The 21472-nt window shown below is 39.6% G+C and overlaps 1 protein-coding gene across 12 annotated transcripts in view; it reads left to right on the top strand.

Annotated features, from left to right (window-relative positions):
- Positions 1–21472, top strand: part of LOC113113621 (protocadherin gamma-A11-like) — a 164064-nt gene that overhangs the window by 31571 nt on the left and 111021 nt on the right. Inside the window, exons 1-2 of one of the 12 annotated variants that reach the window (XM_026279959.1) lie at positions 704–1947; positions 6421–7737. The exons of 5 other annotated variants lie outside the window; for them this stretch is intronic. In XM_026279959.1, coding sequence (XP_026135744.1) covers positions 856–1947; positions 6421–7737 — 2409 coding nt within the window. In that variant the 5' untranslated portion in view covers positions 704–855. Of the gene's footprint in view, positions 1–703; positions 3265–5173; positions 7738–9040; positions 11589–13053; positions 15593–21472 lie in introns of those variants that run through there. 6 more of the 12 variants (XM_026279979.1, XM_026279957.1, XM_026279975.1 and 3 more) reach the window with 6 other exon arrangements.

Genomic DNA, 21472 nt, shown 5'->3' with positions numbered 1-21472 from the left:
GTTCAAACTATTTTCAATACTAGTGTTCTACTATTGTGGCCACCACTGTAAATCCAGATGTGCATTCATTGAACTCAGGATTTTCTTTTCTGGAGTATTGTTATTTACATATTTTGTTAAAAATGACACCAACGCATATGCTAACTCACTGAGAGCAGAAGTGTTTTTTTTTTTTTTTTTTTTTTTTTTTTTTTATCAATTAATAAGTGAGGTTTCCTTTCCAGTTGATATGTGAGCAGACCATTATTTGTTCAGTGATATGTAAGCTTGTATATCTTTTTATCATCCGTTATTTCAAATGTCTTTATTTTTGCAAATAATTTACATTTTCAGCATTTTATATTCCTGGCATTTAACATTTTGTCAGATTAGAATATAATAGTAGCATCTTTTTTCTCTTCGTTACTTTTTTTTTTTTTTTTTTTTGTGAAATTAATATTTGTTTTCTGATGTTTCTGTTCAGCGTTGTATTCATTTACACTTCGATAACTACAGTTTCAATGTTCAATTATTTATTTATTGTTTGTCTGACACATTAATTGTACTCTTTTTGTTGAGCCTTTCCTGTGCATGGCCCACATCTGTTGAGATCATAAATTGCAGTTTTCACATTTTAACGCCTAGAGTCGCTGTTTACCTGCAGAGGATTTGAGACATAATGTTATTTTTTTCTCCACCCTGTTTATGATGTCATTCCTTGTAAAGACAAAACAGCTCTACTGAAATGTTATTCGACTCTGGCTACTGGTCGCGTCTATTGTATCCGCCTCAGCGAGGTTTCTAGATTCTCATTTTGCTTTCGTTTAATGCTCGGACATATGCTGGTTTTGTTTAATATTAGCCTGCATAGGAAATATGGATCGCAGATTCTTTCCGACGCATTGTCTGATTGTGGGCATTTCTCTGATTATAGTCATTACGCACGCCGCTTATGGAGATTTGAGCTATTCTTTGCCGGAGGAAATGAATCGCGGATCTGTAATTGGAAATTTAGCAAAGGATCTCGGGCTTGATGGGAACACACTTACATCTCGTAAAGCTCGCATAGATGCTGAAGGTAACAAAAAACGATTCTGCGAAATTAATTTGAGAACGGGAGAAATGATAGTGGCCGATCGGATAGACAGAGAGGTGCTTTGTAAGGAGAGGCTTTCCTGTACGCTTAATTTCGAATTTGTGTTAGAAAACCCTTTGGAACTGCATCGTGTTGTTTTACAAATCCAAGACATTAATGACAATACGCCAATATTTCCCAAAGATGTAATCAAGCTTGAAATAAGTGAAAATGCCGTTAAAGGTGCTCGCTTTCGTATCATTGAGGCTCGAGATGCTGATGTCGGCCGCAATTCAGTACAAAAATATATATTAGAAAAAAATAATAATTTTGTTTTAGCGGTGAATTCAAAAACAGATGGAAGCAAGAATGTCGAGTTGTTGCTTGATAAAGAGTTGGATCGTGAGCAGCAGAAAGAGGTAACATTAATTCTCACTGCGGTAGACGGCGGGACTCCCCCGAGATCAGGTACTGTAGCCATACACGTCACTGTGCTGGATGCTAATGATAATGCTCCAGTCTTTAGTCAGGCCGTCTATAAAGTCAGTCTGCCTGAAAATTCTCCTCTAGATACTGTAGTGGTGACAGTGAGTGCTACTGATGCTGACGAGGGACAAAACGGAGAAGTCACATATGAATTTGGGCATTTATCTGAATCTGCAAAAGAAACATTTTCATTGGATCATAAAACTGGACAAATTGCCGTGAAAGGCCCAATAGATTTTGAAGACGAATCAAGGTATGAAATTATTGTTGAGGCTAAGGACGGATATGGTCTTTCCTCAGACTCAAAAATTGTAATAGAAATTACTGACATAAATGACAATGCCCCAATTCTTATACTTAAATCAGTTAACAGTCCGGTTCCTGAGAATGTGTTACCCGGTACAGAAGTTGGCATCATTAATGTGCAGGACAGAGACTCTGAGAATAACGGACAGGTGCGATGCTCCATTCAGCAAAACGTCCCATTTAAACTCGTACCTTCAATCAAAAATTACTTTTCTCTGGTGACCACAGGTGAATTAGACCGCGAGCTGCTCTCTGATTATAATATTACAATTACTGCTACTGATGAGGGCTCTCCGCCTTTATCTTCCACTAAGAATATTCACCTGACTGTAGCTGACGTGAATGATAATCCACCTGTATTTCAGGAGCAGAGTTACAGAGCTCATGTGCAAGAAAATAATAAACCTGGCTCCTCTATTTGTTCAGTATCAGCTACAGACCCGGACTGGAGACAGAATGGCACTGTAGTTTATTCTCTGTTGTCCTCTGATCTCAGGGGCGCACCGGTGTCCTCCTTTCTATCCATTAACGGAGACACCGGGGTCATTCATGCCGTGAGGTCGTTTGATTACGAACAGTTGAAAAGTTTCAAAGTTCTTGTGTTAGCCAGAGACAACGGTTCTCCTCCTCTGAGCAGTAACGTGACCGTGAGTGTCTTCATAACGGATGAGAATGACAACTCCCCTCAGATATTATACCCCTCTCCGGAAGGAAACTCCTTCATGACCGAGATGGTACCCAAAGCTGCGCAGGCGCGCTCCCTGGTCTCCAAGGTGATCGCCGTGGACGCGGATTCTGGCCAGAACGCGTGGCTCTCGTATCACATTATTAAAGCGACAGATCCGGGACTTTTCACTATCGGTGTCCACAGCGGAGAGATCAGGACGCAGCGGGACATTTCTGAATCTGACAGCATGAAACAGAACCTCATTGTGTCCGTGAGAGATAACGGACAGCCCTCTCTCTCAGCCACGTGCGCATTGTATTTACTTATATCAGATAACTTGGCTGAAGTTCCAGAACTGAAAGACATGTCTCGTGACGAGAGCAGCTCCAAACTGACGTTTTATTTGATCATCGCGCTGGTGTCCGTTTCCACTTTCTTCCTGACCTTCATCATCATCATCCTGGCCGTAAGGTTCTGTCGCAGGAGAAAGCCCAGACTGTTGTTTGATGGAGCTGTAGCCATTCCCAGCGCGTATCTTCCTCCAAATTACGCAGATGTGGAGGGTACGGGAACTCTCCGCAGCACTTACAATTATGACGCATACCTGACCACGGGCTCGCGCACTAGTGACTTCAAGTTCGTCAGATCTTATAATGAGGATACACTGACCACTGACCTGACTCTGAATAAGACTCAATCCGCTGTGGATGATCTTGAAGGACTCGATGCGGAAGTGATCGATTCGCTTCAGGTAGGACTAATAAATCGCTTTTTTAAAATAATTTGTGTGTTTACAGATTAAATTTGTTCATGTAGTAAATAGACTTTCAATAAAAAGAGACTCTGTTCTCGTAAAAAAAAATCGTGACACATATAAGATGTTTATTTAAGACACAAACCATTTTTAAAGGGCAATTTGTAATCTGAAAGCATTCTGGACCTTTTATCATTTATTTTTATATATGCATGGTCAGGTTGGAGCAATTATTACTTAAGCAATCTTTCACAAATTGTTGTTTGGTGACCTTGCATAGTAATCGAAGTCTGTCTTGTGCTAAATAATAGTTCTTACAGGGTCTTCGTTTTGTCTAACTTCCATTTTTGTGTCTCTCTAGTTTCTGTCGTTTGTAATTGAATAATGTTTTGTATTTCTCTCATCTACGTTTCATTTATGTGAAGTTAATAAAGTCAATTAAACTAATTTACCTGTACAATTTTGGCCAGCAAAATCCTTTAAAAATCCGTTTCAGTCAGATCGGAGATGGCACAGCGTATTTTTCTTCTGTTGCTGTCCATGGTGCTGCACTGGTTTTTACTGTTCTGAGGATTGTTGCTCCTACATAAGTAATGTAATCTATGTCCTATTTTCGAAATACTATGAATTTTGAGATCATGTTTCTGTGCCTCCGCAGGGAAATTGATTAATCGAAATTGGTAGGATGATTTATGGCTGTTTTTGTGATTGTTTTATTCCTTCGTAGTTTTACGTTATGTTTGAATTTGATGTATTTTGAAAGGAATAGGAAAGTACATGTTTATAGTCCATTTGTTGTTAATGAAACAGACCATGCAGGCCTTTCTCTGATATATGTGTATTTTTATGCTCTGAAAATTTACATATAGAGTGATTCGCCTTTTTAAATGATGAAATTATCGACAGTGAGAAAAAAGTTATACTGAGACCCATTTGCCGGTTATAGTTTCTTTTTTTTCTATCTCTCTATTTTTTCTCAATTTAGTCCTGTGTAACCCTGTCATTTCATTAAACGTTTCTGCTTCTGAATTAAGTAAGAAAATAATTTGTGAATTATTCATGATCGAGATAATTTCATTTCCATGGCGCAATTCAAGACTGACGTTTAGCACGAAGCACTTTTTTATAAACATTCGTGGTTCAAGGCGTGCTTCAACATGCACATTATATAATATTTTCTCCTGGGTCAATTTTAAAATAGTGTGATATTTCCAGTTGCACAGTTGCTTTGAAACATTTCATGTGTGTTAAGTTAGTGTATTTCAGTTTTTCCCCTCAAATAATGAGCTCTTACTAATTACTTAAAACAAATATTTGGTTAATTATTAGAGCGTCTGACTGGAGGTCTAAACACTGGGGAATAACTAACTATAGTATGTCATACTACAGAGGCTGGAGTGGATTTGACACAGGGATTAAAGTAAGAGAAAGAATTGTACTCAAAAAACACAAATTTACTCATTTAAAATTCACAACGAAAAAAGGGCTCTCTGTTTAATTGTGAAAACTGCCATAAGTTCGCATAATATGACTTGCAAACTGGATTTAGTATTTTTATTTTTATTTTTATTTTAAGATGGCATACCATGACTACAGTATTCAAATGTAGGCTTTGGTGCATTTTAACTTATTGTCTGTGATGTAGAATACATTTTTCATGCCATGGGCAAACCATAAAGTATCTTGTAAATGTTACATTTTAGCTTCTTCTCTCTTGATATCCTACAAGTAAGTTTTAAACTATAAACATGCCATTTTGTGTGCACTTTAAGTGTAATATCCAAGTTGTACTTGTCAGAAGGTTTATGAGAGTTTCTGCAGTTGTATAATTGAACTCATAGTGTCGCTGTTCACCATTGCAATATTTGACGTTCATATTGTTTCTCTCCATCCTGTTCATGATGTCATATATTAAGAACTGACCTCTCAGCTCGCTGTAAATCGTCGACGGCGAGCGTGCATTCCTCTATTGTTCTCTTATATCGACCATGAACTAAATTAAGTAATTTTATCTGGCTATACATGCTGATAACTTCAATAACTTTTTGTTGATTTTAATATAGATAGATTAAAACCTTACGCGTTGCTGCTGAGATGTTTGGTCTTTTGTTCTTCGTGTTGATGGCGCACACCGTTGATGGAGACGTGAGCTATTCTTTTCCAGAGGAGATGAAACAAGGATCTGTGATTGGAAATATAGCAAAGGATCTTGGCCTCGATGTAAAGAGTCTGTCGAGTCGTGATGCACGAATTGATAATGAAGGTAACAGAAAACTGTACTGTGACATTAATCTGAATACTGGAGAACTGATTGTAGCGGAGAAAATCGACAGAGAGGAGATTTGTGGGAAGAAAGCTTCATGTGTTATTAAACAGGAGCTAGTGCTAGAAAATCCTTTGGAGCTTCGTCGATTTGTTCTTAATATTCAGGACATCAATGATAATTTACCACAGTTCAAACAAAATATAATCAAATTCGAAATACGTGAATCAGCATACAAAGGATCCCGCTATTTATTAGATGAGGCCCACGACGCGGATATTGGTGTGAATTCAGTGCAGTCATATGCAATAGAAAACAACGAACATTTTCTTCTCAGTGTTCTTACGGGGGTAAATGGAGTAAAATACGGAGAGCTAGTTCTTAATAAAGAGCTGGATCGTGAGCAGCAGAAAGAGGTAACATTAATTCTCACTGCGGTAGACGGCGGGACTCCACCGAGATCAGGTACTGTAGCCATACACGTCACTGTGCTGGATGCTAATGATAATGCTCCAGTCTTTAGTCAGGCCGTCTATAAAGTCAGTCTGCCTGAAAATTCTCCTCTAGATACTGTCGTGGTGACAGTGAGTGCTACTGATGCTGACGAGGGACAAAATGGGGACGTGATGTATGAGTTCAGTCATTTATCAGAAAGTCTTTTGGAAATATTTGATCTCGATGCAGTGTCTGGTGAACTTAAACTAACAGGTATCATAGATTATGAGGAGGAGAGTACAATTGAACTGCCGATTCAGGCTAAAGATAGTCAAGGTCTAGCAGGTCGATGCACTGTGTTAATAGATGTTACTGATATCAATGATAACGTCCCTACCATAATGACTAAATCTGTAAAAATCTCCATTCCTGAGAATGCGTTACCCGGTACAGAGGTTGGCATCATTAATGTGCAGGACAGAGACTCTGAGAATAACGGACAGGTGCGATGCTCCATTCAGCAAAACGTCCCATTTAAACTCGTACCTTCAATTAAAAATTACTTTTCTCTGGTGACCACAGGTGAATTAGACCGCGAGCTGCTCTCTGATTATAATATTACAATTACTGCTACTGATGAGGGCTCTCCGCCTTTATCTTCCACTAAGAATATTCACCTGACTGTAGCTGACGTGAATGATAATCCACCTGTATTTCAGGAGCAGAGTTACAGAGCTCATGTGCAAGAAAATAATAAACCTGGCTCCTCTATTTGTTCAGTATCAGCTACAGACCCGGACTGGAGACAGAATGGCACTGTAGTTTATTCTCTGTCGTCCTCTGATCTCAGTGGCGCACCGGTGTCCTCCTTTCTATCCGTTAACGGAGACACCGGGGTCATTCATGCCGTGAGGTCGTTTGATTACGAACAGCTGAAAAGTTTCAAAGTGCTCGTGATGGCCAGAGACAACGGTTCTCCTCCTCTGAGCAGTAACGTGACCGTAAGTGTCTTCATAACGGATGAGAATGACAATTCCCCTCAGATATTATACCCCTCTCCGGAAGGAAACTCCTTCCTGACCGAGATGGTACCCAAAGCTGCGCAGGCGCGCTCCCTGGTCTCCAAGGTGATCGCCGTGGACGCGGATTCTGGCCAGAACGCGTGGCTCTCGTATCACATTATTAAAGCGACAGATCCGGGACTTTTCACTATCGGTGTCCACAGCGGAGAGATCAGGACGCAGCGGGACATTTCTGAATCTGACAACATGAAACAGAACCTCATTGTGTCCGTGAGAGATAACGGACAGCCCTCTCTCTCAGCCACGTGCGCATTGTATTTACTTATATCAGATAACTTGGCTGAAGTTCCAGAACTGAAAGACATGTCTCGCGACGAGAGCAGCTCCAAACTGACGTTTTATTTGATCATCGCGCTGGTGTCCGTTTCCACTTTCTTCCTGACCTTCATCATCATCATCCTGGCCGTGAGGTTTTGTCGCAGGAGAAAGCCCAGACTGTTGTTTGATGGAGCTGTAGCCATTCCCAGCGCGTATCTTCCTCCAAATTACGCAGATGTGGAGGGCGCGGGAACTCTCCGCAGCACTTGCAATTATGACGCATACCTGACCACGGGCTCGCGCACTAGTGACTTCAAGTTCGTCAGATCTTATAATGAGGATACACTGACTGCTGACCTGACTCTGAAAAAGACTCAATCCGCTGTGGATGATCTTGAAGGGCTTGGTGTGGAAACGAACGATTCCTTTCAGGTAGGATTGACAAAGCAATAATTTTAATATTATGGGTTTGCAAATTACTTTTATTGGCAACATACTTTCTAATGGTTTAAGGAATGCTAACATCCTTGCATCCATCTCCTTGTCTGTTCTGTGAAACAATTTATTAACTAATTCAATTTCATATTTATTTTTAAATCCCAGTTCACTAGTTTAGTAGAAAATGCATATTAAGATTAGCTGTCCATGGTGCTGTACAGGCCGTGTTTGTTACTGCTGTATTCTTTATGACATCGTTACATTTGTGCATCTTGTGATTGTTTTTGTATTCATTGTTTTTTTATGTATTTATTTTTTGTGAAGGACTTTTTGCTAACATGGGTGCTTCTCTGCGATTTAACATATCTTTTCTTATTTACTTATTTAATGATCTAACCTTAAATATTACATAAGTGTGCTTATTTTAATGGACTGCCATCACTAATAACAGGCTCTTAAAGATTTTGAAGCTCATTTTGAAGGCTTATAAGTAGATGTTTTATTTATATTATCTCTTAAAATTGCTTAAACAAGACCATACCAAATTTTTTTTTTTAAATAATCTAAAGTTATAAATCCTGGTTCACGAGTTTATTACTGTTTTTTATTTTTATTTTTTTCATTGCTAGTTAAGGAATTCTTAATATAAATCATGTTGAAGTGACTGCCCCACATTGTCAATTAGATAATTATGTCTGCCTTGATAAATGCCAAATACTGTGACGTATTTAGTAATTTGTTAGATTGTAAATGTTTTAAGCTGTTTGGTGATCTCTTAAAGAAAGAAATCTGATATCTCGTTCTATTGTCTAATAGTGATTTCAAACTAATTTTATTTTTGCGACATCAGAATGTAACGGGATCTGAAACAAACGATGGTGTTTCTAAGTAATTTAACGTTCTCCTCATCGGTATTTTTGTGAAATTGGTTTATAAAAGCAATTTCGTATGTCAGCAAGTTTCTGAACGCCCTTTACTTATTTTAGAACGGTCATAAAGCAAGTTTTCCCGTTTCTGTCCATTGTGCTGCTCTGTCATTCGCTCTCTCTCTCTCTCTCGGAATATTATAAATATTGTAGTCGTGTTTATCTCCCACTCATCAGGTAATGTTGCTGCGGCTGTAATTTCGCTAAACTATATTAACTGTATAACCCAGAAATAACCCTGTCAGATATATGAACATTGTGCGATTTCATCTTTTGACTCACAGTGTCGCTGTTTACCTGCAAAACAGTGGGTCTTCAGTACACATCTCTCCACCCTGCCTGTGATGTCATACATAGGGCTTTCATCTAGTCTTTTTTTTCATAGAAAATCTTTGACGCCGATTTACTGCCTGATATAAGCTACGTCCGTTATTCTAAATTGAATTTTATACATGTTTGCTCGTACATGGCATTTGTCATAGTACATGAATACATTTCTGGTTAATATTTCAAGAATTCCAAAGGTTCAGTGCTGCTGCTAAGATGTTTGGTCTTTTGTTCTTCGTGCTGATGGCGGACACCGTTAATGGAGACGTGAGCTATTCTTTTCCAGAGGAGATGAAACGTGGATCTGTGATTGGAAATATAGCAAAGGATCTCGGGCTCGATGTGAACAGACTCTCATCTCGTAAGGCTCGAATTGATACTGAAGGTAACAAAAAACGATACTGTGACATTAATCTGAATACTGGAGAACTGGTCTTAGCGGAGAGAATCGACAGAGAGGAGATTTGTGGGGACAGGCTTTCATGCGTTTTAAAATTTGAATTCATGCTAGAAGATCCATTAGAGCTGCATCATGTTTCTGTTCAAATTCAGGATATTAACGACAATTCGCCTATTTTCTCAAAGGATTTGATCACATTTGAAATTAGGGAATCTGCTGTTAGAGGTACACGCTATCGTTTGAATGCGGCTCATGATGCTGATATAGGACAGAATGCAGTTCAGGGTTACAGTTTACAGAAGAATGATAATTTTCAATTGAGTATAAATTCAAAAGTAGACGGAGTAAAAAAACTTGAATTACTGCTAGAAAAAGAGTTAGATCGTGAGCAGCAGAAAGAGGTAACATTAATTCTCACTGCGGTAGACGGCGGGACTCCACCGAGATCAGGTACTGTAGCCATACACGTCACTGTGCTGGATGCTAATGATAATGCTCCAGTCTTTAGTCAGGCCGTCTATAAAGTCAGTCTGCCTGAAAATTCCCCTCTAGATACTGTAGTGGTGACAGTGAGTGCTACTGATGCTGACGAGGGACAAAACGGAGAAGTGTCGTATGAATTTAGTCGTATCTCTGAAAGAGCAAGAAAGCTTTTCTACTTGAATAAAAGTACAGGTGAAATTCGGGTTACAGGTGCACTTGATTTCGAGGACGAAGCCAATTACGAAATACTAGTTGAAGGGAAAGATGGATTTGGTTTATCCAGTGATGCTAAGGTTGTAATAGAACTTGCAGATGTTAATGACAATGCTCCTGAGATACGAGTGAAATCTTTGCGTAGTCCTGTTCCTGAGAATGCGTTACCCGGTACAGAGGTTGGCATCATTAATGTGCAGGACAGAGACTCTGAGAATAACGGACAGGTGCGCTGCTCCATTCAGCAAAACGTCCCATTTAAACTCGTGCCTTCAATTAAAAATTACTTTTCTCTGGTGACCACAGGTGAATTAGACCGCGAGCTGCTCTCTGATTATAATATTACAATTACTGCTACTGATGAGGGCTCTCCGCCTTTATCTTCCACTAAGAATATTCACCTGACTGTAGCTGACGTGAATGATAATCCACCTGTATTTCAGGAGCAGAGTTACAGAGCTCATGTGCAAGAAAATAACAAACCTGGCTCCTCTATTTGTTCAGTATCAGCTACAGACCCGGACTGGAGACAGAATGGCACTGTAGTTTATTCTCTGTTGTCCTCTGATCTCAGTGGCGCACCGGTGTCCTCCTTTCTATCCATTAACGGAGACACCGGGGTCATTCATGCCGTGAGGTCGTTTGATTACGAACAGTTGAAAAGTTTCAAAGTGCTCGTGTTGGCCAGAGACAACGGTTCTCCTCCTCTGAGCAGTAACGTGACCGTGAGTGTCTTCATAACGGATGAGAATGACAACCCCCCTCAGATATTATACCCCTCTCCGGAAGGAAACTCCTTCATGACCGAGATGGTACCCAAAGCTGCGCAGGCGCGCTCCCTGGTCTCCAAGGTGATCGCCGTGGACGCGGATTCTGGCCAGAACGCGTGGCTCTCGTATCACATTATTAAAGCGACAGATCCGGGACTATTCACTATCGGTGTCCACAGCGGAGAGATCAGGATGCAGCGGGACATTTCTGAATCTGACAGCATGAAACAGAACCTCATTGTGTCCGTGAGAGATAACGGACAGCCCTCTCTCTCAGCCACGTGCGCATTGTATTTACTTATATCAGATAACTTGGCTGAAGTTCCAGAACTGAAAGACATGTCTCGTGACGAGAGCAGCTCCAAACTGACGTTTTATTTGATCATCGCGCTGGTGTCCGTCTCCACTTTCTTCCTGACCTTCATCATCATCATCCTGGCCGTGAGGTTTTGTCGCAGGAGAAAGCCCAGACTGTTGTTTGATGGAGCTGTAGCCATTCCCAGCGCGTATCTTCCTCCAAATTACGCAGATGTGGAGGGCGCGGGAACTCTCCGCAGCACTTACAATTATGACGCATACCTGACCACGGGCTCGCGCACTAGTGACTTCAAGTTCGTCAGATCTTATAATGAGGATACACTGACTGCTGACCTGACTCTGAAAAAGATTAAATCCGCTGTGGATGATCTTGAAGGAATTGATGCGGAAATGAACGATTCCTTTCAGGTAGGACTGAAGAAGTCTTTCTTTAAAAAAATATGTTTTTAATATTTTGAGGTTACAGATTGCTTGTCTTGACAGCTTGCTTTCTAATGGTTTTATTAATGCTAACTTTCTCGCATCCCTCACGTTGACTGTTCCCTGAAACTATTTCATGAACTACTTTAAATTCTTATTCAATTTTAAATCTCAGTTTACTTGGATTTTAGTAAAAAGGGTATATTTATATTAGCTGTCCATGGTGCTGAACAGGCGTGTGTGTTGCTGCTGACGTTTTGCTTGAGACTTACATATAAGGAGCAAATTTTATAGTAATTGAGCCGTTTCTCTTTTCAAATTCCCAGATAATATTTGGTTGTTCTATGCCCTCATTTCATTTTCAACAAAGTGTTATATTCATGTTTTGACATATAATAAGAGTTTATGGATGAGCTTTATTCACAAATTTAGGTTTTCTTATGCATTAGGACTGTTTATAAAATGGTCACAATTGTGGTCTTGTGATTTTTGGACTTGGTCACATGAGTGCTTCTTTTTTTTATGACGAATTAACCATTGGTGTATTAGTAATATTCTAACCTTACAGATGCAATTGGTATTTTAATAGACTACCTTCACTGACAATAGGCTCTGGCAGATTTTGAAGTTGATTTTTAAGTCTAAGGAGTTGTTCGTGAATTTTAAGTCATGAACTGTGTTTCATGAGTCGCTGTTTATGCGTATTTGAAGGAATCCTTATAATTTTTTTAGAAGTAGTGGACATTTTATCTGTTAACTACTTGTCAACAAGAACTATATCTGCCGTGAGATAGATTTTTAAAGCTTGTGACTAATTTCAATATAGCTGTCACATCTTATAATAAAGGTACGCTGACTGCTAATCTGACTCTGAGAAAAGCTCAGTCTGCCGTGGATGATCTTGAAGGGTTTAATACGGAGGCGAACTGTCTTTTTATTATTATTATTTATATTATTATTATTATTATTTTTACGTTTGAAGCTGTTTTGTGATCTTTCTTCATCGACTTATTAGTTATGTGAAATTGGCTTATAGAAGGATTTTCTCATATCATAAACTTTTAAAAAGTTATTTTAGTCTGATTATAATTGTCATAGAGCATGTTTTCTTGTTGCTGTCTGTGATCTGACAGGTAAATATTTAGTGTATTTTTATGTGATGTAGATCACAATCTTGCTATGTGCTTGCTTATTCATTCATTCATTCATTCATTCAGGTAATGTTATAAATATTGTGGTGGTGTTTATCTCCCAGTCATCTGGCAATGTTGTTGCCGGCCATTGGTTTGCTTAAACGATTTTGGCTATAACCCACACATAATCCTGTCAAATGGAATATTATGCAGTTTCTACATTTAACTCACAGTGTCGCTGTTTACCTGCAAAAAATGTGTGTCTTCAGTACACATCTCTCCACCCTGCTTGTGATGTCATATAGGGCTTGCATCTCATCTCTTTATAGAAAATCGTCGACATTGACTGCAAACTGTAATCTACGTCTGTTATTCTAAATCGTGATATATGCTTGGTTTCTTGTGCGTTAAGATTGTTATATTATTGTATTCAATTTTTGCTTCATATCTGAAGCATTCCAAATGTTCAGTGCTGCTGCTGAGATGTTTGGTCTTTTGTTCTTCGTGCTGATGGCGCACGCTGTTAATGGAGACGTGAGCTATTCTTTTCCAGAGGAGATGAAACGCGGATCTGTGATTGGAAATATAGCAAAGGATCTCGGACTTGATCTGAACAGACTGTCATCTCGAAAAGCGCGGACTGATACCGAAGGTAATAGAAAACGATACTGTGACATTAATCTGAATACTGGAGAACTGATCGTAGCGGAGAGAATCGACAGAGAGGGGCTTTGTGGAAAGAAAGCTTCATGTGTCATAAATCAGCAGCTTGTCCTTGAAAGTCCTTTAGAACTGCATCGTTTTATTCTTAATGTTGAAGACATAAATGATAATTCACCACAGTTCACAGGGAGTGTTATTGAATTTGAAATAAGCGAGTCAGCACTAAAAGGATCTCATTACTTATTAGATGAGGCCCACGATGCAGATATAGGTATGAATTCAGTGCAGTCTTACGTGTTGCAAGAAAATGAAAACTTTCTTCTTCGTGTAGTAACGGGTGCAATTGGAAGAAAATATGGCGAGCTCGTGCTGAATAAAGAGTTAGATCGTGAGCAGCAGAAAGAGGTAACATTAATTCTCACTGCGGTAGACGGCGGGACTCCGCCGAGATCAGGTACTGTAGCCATACACGTCACTGTGCTGGATGCTAATGATAATGCTCCAGTCTTTAGTCAGGCCGTCTATAAAGTCAGTCTGCCTGAAAATTCTCCTCTAGATACTGTAGTGGTGACAGTGAGCGCTACTGATGCTGACGAGGGACAAAATGGAGAAGTGTCTTATGCATTTAGTCATTTATCTGAAATTGTCCGGCAATTATTTTTCCTTGATGCAATGTCTGGACAAATTAAATTAAAGGGACTCGTTGATTTTGAGGAGGAGAGTTCAATAGAACTGCCGATTCAAGCTAAAGATGGTCAAGGGCTGGCCAGTCATTGTACAGTAATAATAGACGTTATTGATGCCAATGATAACACCCCTATATTAGTAGTAAGTTCTCTTAGCAGTCCTGTTCCTGAGAATGTGTTACCCGGTACAGAGGTTGGCATCATTAATGTGCAGGACAGAGACTCTGAGAATAACGGACAGGTGCGCTGCTCCATTCAGCAAAACGTCCCATTTAAACTCGTGCCTTCAATCAAAAATTACTATTCTCTGGTGACCACAGGTGAATTAGACCGCGAGCTGCTCTCTGATTATAATATTACAATTACTGCTACTGATGAGGGCTCTCCGCCTTTATCTTCCACTAAGAATATTCACCTGACTGTAGCTGACGTGAATGATAATCCACCTGTATTTCAGGAGCAGAGTTACAGAGCTCATGTGCAAGAAAATAACAAACCTGGCTCCTCTATTTGTTTAGTATCAGCTACAGACCCGGACTGGAGACAGAATGGCACTGTAGTTTATTCTCTGTTGTCCTCTGATCTCAGTGGCGCACCGGTGTCCTCCTTTCTATCCATTAACGGAGACACCGGGGTCATTCATGCCGTGAGGTCGTTTGATTACGAACAGTTGAAAAGTTTCAAAGTGTTCGTGTTAGCCAGAGACAACGGTTCTCCTCCTCTGAGCAGTAACGTGACCGTGAGTGTCTTCATAACGGATGAGAATGACAACTCCCCTCAGATATTATACCCCTCTCCGGAAGGAAACTCCTTCATGACCGAGATGGTACCCAAAGCTGCGCAGGCGCGCTCCCTGGTCTCCAAGGTGATTGCCGTGGACGCGGATTCTGGCCAGAACGCGTGGCTCTCGTATCACATTATTAAAGCCACAGATCCGGGACTTTTCACTATCGGTGTCCACAGCGGAGAGATCAGGACACAGCGGGACATTTCTGAATCTGACAACATGAAACAGAACCTCATTGTGTCCGTGAGAGATAACGGACAGCCCTCTCTCTCAGCCACGTGCGCATTGTATTTACTTATATCAGATAACTTGGCTGAAGTTCCAGAACTGAAAGACATGTCTCGTGACGAGAGCAGCTCCAAACTGACGTTTTATTTGATCATCGCGCTGGTGTCCGTCTCTACTTTCTTCCTGACCTTCATCATCATCATCCTGGCCGTGAGGTTTTGTCGCAGGAGAAAGCCCAGACTGTTGTTTGATGGAGCTGTAGCCATTCCCAGCGCGTATCTGCCTCCAAATTACGCAGATGTGGAGGGCGCGGGAACTCTCCGCAGCACTTACAATTATGACGCATACCTGACCACGGGCTCGCGCACTAGTGACTTCAAGTTCGTCAGATCTTATAATGAGGATACACTGACTGCTGACCTGACTCTGAAAAAGACTCAATCCGCTGTGGATGATCTTGAAGGACTTGATGCTGAAGTGAGTGATTCCTTTCAGGTAGGACTGTTGTGTGTGTGTGTGTGTGTGTGTGTGTATGTATATATATATATATATACTCTTTTTTATATATAAATAATAAATAATTGAATGGCCTTGGTTTACAAGTTAGATTTTTAAGTTGTAAGTTGTCTGCTTGAAACAAGATATTCTTTAAAAGGTCATGTAACCACTTCAAACAAAATCATATGCAAAATACATGAATAAACACACATGTGAGTTATATATATATATATATATATATATATATATATATATATATATATATATATATATATATATATATATATATACAGCCAAGCATGGTGACCCACTCATAACTCAGAATTCATGCTCTGCATTTAACCCTTCCAAAGTGCGCACATATTCGGAGCAGTGGGCAACCATTTATGCTGAAGAGCCCGGGGAAGCAGTTGGGGGTTCAGTGCCTTGCTCAAGGGCGTGGTATTGCCGGCCGAGGCTAGAACCCACAACCTTATAGGCTTCGAAGTCAAACTCTCTAATTCTATCTAATTGTCTAATCTATCTAATCACTAGGCCAAGACTAGGTCAGTCTGGTATTTTTTTTTTTTATGTAATTCTGCTTACTATCTCTGCTTATTCTCAGTCATGTGACATGCTACCAGGAATTCGTTGTTGTTGTTGTTTTTAATTTGTTTAAGAGTTTAAAGAGTGGTGGTGGTCTTTTGGAAATTACTGCGAAATGTGTCTCATTCTATTGATTCTTTGTTAAGTTCATTCAACATTGTATCTCACATCAGTTTGTGTTAACATGGCGATTCTAGTTTGTATTTCAATCCGTGACTTATTTGTTGTTTGCGTATTGCTTTGCATTTATTTTTATCGATATGTTGCATTTGTTTAATTAGCGTATAAAGAGATTCAGATACAGACGTCAGTACTAATCTTTCAAATTTCCTATCCAAGTAAAATTATGGATATACTCTCTCTTTCTCTCTCTGATGTATGCTGGGAGGTGGGGATAGTGTGGTGGTGGTGAGAGCTGTTGTGTGATGGGTGAGAACTTTCTTGAGTTTTCTTATTTACATTTCCTTTTTTTCCTTCCAGAAAATACATGGTTAAGGAAACAAATTGTAAATATAGTGTGCGGTTGTGACATTTGAAGCGGGCGAGGATTACCATTATCACTCCGCAATGGTTTTGGATGTGTTCCTGATTATAAGGCCACAGTGGAGGATGTATTAATTGCAGCTGGCGATCAAATTGGTCATGAGAACATTCTATCTGCTTAAATCAGGCTGTCGGTGTTTTTTGAAGGAACCAATTTTAGGGAATCGTTTAATTGTAAATGGCCTTACTGTTAAAGATGCTTTCGTGCAATTTTCTCCAATGTATATATCCACAACAAAGGTTACAATTTAAAATATCCCGCCTTTCGTATCAAATTACGTTTTGCAACGTGAGATAGCGCGTTTTGGAAAAATTGTTAGTCCCTTTTAAACTGTTGCGCTTGGATGTAAACATCCGGCGGTGAATCACGTCGCGTCTTTTAGACGTTTACATGGTGCTTGAATCGCCTGAGAATACAATGTATATAAATTTTCGCGTGCAACACGAGGGAAGATTATATATGGTGTATGCAACTACTGGCAGCATAATATGTTTCGTGTGTGGAGACAGCGGACACAAACGCCTGTTGTGTCCACATAAGAAAACAGGTGCACAAAACGCGGCAGGAGCAGATGACGAGGGCGCAAACAATAGCGTTGATGCGGCCCAAGATGAGGTTGTTGTTCCATTAGTTGAGGTGAGTGATGTTAATTCAGATGCTGTGTTATCGGCTGTTGACACTGAAAATGAGGATGTGGTTGCTTATTGTAGCCCCAGAGATTAGCATAACTGATCTAGTTGTTTCTGATGTTAACAAAGAAGTAGCTAGTAACAGTAGTGGCCTACTAAAACGGGGGAGAGTGTAAATGATGGAAATGAATTGTTTTCAACCGTCTTGAATAATGAGGAAATGGAGGATGATCAGTCTGATGATACTGAGTTTCTATGTGTGAAAATTATGGTAGTGTATTTAATAAATCTCAGACAGTTTTTTCATGAGTTTTCAATCATTTTTTGGTTGAAACGTATGGTAAACAAAATAACAAAATATTTATTCTCAGATCTACACAAGTTTGTTCACTCTGTTAGTTTCTATCAGAAGACTGTTGGAGTTGATGAACTCTGTGAGAAGAAGCGTTTTCGTTTGAGGAACTGAGGAACCTCATATACAGTCCTCAAGTGCATTGTCAAAACTTATTAAAGATTTCCAGCTTTTGGATATTTGGAGAATTGAATACCCAAATGAGAGACAGTATACATGGATTAAGGCTTTTAATATTTAACCGTAGTAGTAAAATAAAGAATGTGATTGAAACACTTGAAAAGCAAATTAATTTAATGGCATTGCAGTTGGTTAATGCACATAATTCTATAATGTACAATGATTCGCAAACAAAAAAGAGAGAGCTTAGTCTAGTCTTAAATGAGAAAGTTAAAGGAGCCTTGATAAGGTCCCGTTTCATGTCATTAGCAGAAATGGATGCCCCAACTTCTTTCTTCTTCAGCCTGGAATATAAGGCGGCTCAACAAAAACAAATGCCATGTCTTAAACTCCCTGATGGGAGGATAACGTCTAAGACTGTAGAAATGAGAAACCATGCTTTGGATTTTAATTCAAGCCTTTATGCTGCAGAAAACTGTGAAAACAGTGACTGTATGACACAGCTTCTTCAGGGTCTTCCTTAGCTGGACTCTGGTTCTTAAACTGTCCTGGATGCTGGTATGACATTTGAGGAAGTTACTGCTGCTGTGCGACAACTTAATTCAGGACGATCCCCTGGATTAGATGGACTACCAGCAGACTTTATAAAAGTTTTTGAGGTTTTATGTGAATCCTTAAGAGAAGGTGTTTTACCAACTTCCTGTCAATATGCGGTCTTATCACTGTTAAGAAGGGGGATTTAGCCCTTTTAAAGAACTGGCGTCCTGTTGCCCTTCTTACAACAGACTATAAAATATTCTCAAAATGTCTGGCAAATAGATTAAAAAAATGTTTTAGGTTTGATTGTACACAAGGATCAGTCATATTGCATTCCAACACGGTCCATTATGGATCATTTGTTTTTAGTGCGAGACATTGTGGATACTTGTAATGGTTTCAATGTAAATGTTGGGTTTATTAACTTGGATCAAGAAAAAGCTTTTGATCGTGTGGATTACAATTACCTTTTAAAGTATTGAAGGTTTTTGGTTTTGGAGAAACTTTTTTTTTAATTTGATTCAGTTATTATATAATGGTGCATCATGCATGGTTAAGATAGGGGCACGTTGAGTCGGCCAATTCCTATTTTAAGGGGTATTAGGCAAGGCTGTCCATTGACTGGCCAACTATACTGTTAAGCAATTGAGCCCCTGCTTTTCAGACTTCGAGAAAGACTGTCAGGTTTTAATGTGCCTGGTCTCTCTTTAGATTCAAGAATGTCTCTCTCTGCCTATGCTGATGATATTACAGTTTTTGTAAACAGTGCTGAATATATTAACTGTCTATCTGAGGTACTTAGACTTTATGAGAAAGCTTCATCAGCTAAAGTGAACTGGGCAAAAAGTTGAGCTTTTGGGGCTGGCAAAGGGGAGTTTGAGAGTCTCCCAAAGTTACCTGGAGATCTAAAGTGGGGCAGAGAGGGACTTAAATTATTGGGCATTTTTTGGGGGTCAAATGATTATCTAAAGAAAAATTGGGAGGGGCTAGAGGAGAAAGTGTGCAGCAAGTTGTCTAAATGGAAATGGTTGCAGCGGCAGTTGTCCTATAGGGGGAGGATTTTAGTGACCAGTAATTTGGTTGCTTCTACCCTGTGGCATAAAATAACTGTTACAGCCACCTGTTGGACTTATTGTGGAGATTCAAAGGCAATTTGTGAATTTTTTTTTGGTCTGGGCAACACTGGATTTGTGCTGCTGCGTTATACCTTCCAGTTCAAGAGGGAGGCCAAGGATTGAATGACATCAGATCCAGAATCATGGCTTTCCGTTTGCAAGCAACTCGGAGACTGTTGTATCACACGGATGCTTCATGGATTAAGACGGCTTCTGCTCTTCTCAGGAGGGTCAGAGGTATGGGTTTTAACATCTGTTTTTAATGGCGTTCCAGAATGAGGACTGTGTGAATTTGACTGTTTTCTATCAGTCCGGAAGCATGGAAGGTGTTCCCCATTTCATGTACACCGAACACACATGCTGGATTATGGCTTTTTGAAGAGCCACTTTTTCTTAATGACTTTCTACCGTCAAAACTTGTGTCTGGGCCCAGCTTGCGTGCATGTTTCACTGCTGCAGGATGTACAAAGCTGGGACATATTTTGACCAAGAGCTTAGAGGAACTTAGTGAAAGGACTGGACTGCGAGCGTGGTGTGAAGATGTTCGTTAGAGGGAGCGTGGAAAACTGTTCTTTTTTTCCCATTTATAATTTTTTTGTTCTTTTCCCCTTTTTTCTCAGTTATTATTATTCTCAAATGCACGTGGCTTTTGTCTCGTGACGGAATGGCATCTGATCCTGTACAGGTAAATCCTCACCTGTCGATGCGAATTTGGTGCAGGTGTGTGCCCGAACCAGGCATTAGCATGGAGGAGGTACTTGTGGTGGTGTAAGAATCGGTTGATTTTGAGAACGTTCTCTCAGCATCACGAATAAAATAAGGCTATTGCATTGTTTTTGAAAACAGAACAGTTAGTAAATCAGTTGACGGAGAGTGGAATTTGGATTAAAAAAATGTTTGTGCCGGTAACTCCTTTAGCGACTCCAGCTATTAAAGTAACAATATACAATGTGCCACCATTCATATCAAACAACGCCATTACTAAAGAGCTGACACGATTTGGAAAATCCAGTAAGAATGATCCCATTAGGATGTAAGTTTTGATGTTTCTTACTTCACCTGAGCATATGTTAAATATCTCGTTCTGCGTGAGTCATGGAGAAAATTCTTACATGGTGTATGCAAGTACCAACAACCTCAAGTGCTTTGAATGTGGAAATTTGCAGCAGGGGCTGGCGCTCTCTCTGGCAGCGGCAGGTCGCAGCACCACTTCCGCAGCTACCAGAGCTCATGGCAGATGCCACGGTCTTTCTCGCCGTTTCTTCTGTTTTCTCGGTAAAAACTAAACTGTTCTTGGTGGCGTGCAGTGATTTTTTTATTTTTATTTTTTCAATGATGATGCAAAGTTCCCGCAATTGTATTATTAATGTATCAGCAGTCAGAGTTCATGCCAGGAGTCATGATCGCTTGTCGCCATTTCTGCTGTAAACTACATGGTTTTATTTTTAAATAAAATATATGATGTATATTATATATCAGCAAGCAGATGCGATCAGAATATGACCCCAATAAATTGCATAAGCATTCTCACATAAAGAACACACATAAGCAGTGGTGTGTCTAGGAGACATTGCCACAGTTATTCTGGATTTAATCTGTCTCAGTTTGTTCTGTTTCTTTGTTATTCCAGACAGACTGCATGATAGTGAGATCAGATCTCTCTGTGGAGCACTGGCTGTTGTCATAATCTCTGTACAAACAAAAATCTCACTGGATTATTACAATTAATGGAAAAAATAATGTTTGGAAATGCAAACTGATATTTACTGACATACTACAACAAAAATATAAATATGAAATACTTATTATCCTGAGGGATGACTCATTCTTCCTCAAATCTGGTGAAGATTTTGTACTTTGCTTTATCAACCATTTCTGTTCAAAACATTTAAAAATTTTTTTAAAAAAATAAAATAAAATAAATATTTCCAAATAGTACACACAGTGTAGTTTTTACCAGCTAAACAGCAGAAACGGTGAGAAAGACCGTGGCAG

The sequence above is a fragment of the Carassius auratus genome, chromosome 14 (genome assembly GCF_003368295.1).
Source record: "Carassius auratus strain Wakin chromosome 14, ASM336829v1, whole genome shotgun sequence".
NCBI classification, from domain to species: domain Eukaryota; kingdom Metazoa; phylum Chordata; class Actinopteri; order Cypriniformes; family Cyprinidae; genus Carassius; species Carassius auratus.
The sequence above is the reverse complement of the archived record's forward strand: the minus strand, read 5'-3'. Positions and strand labels throughout refer to the sequence as shown.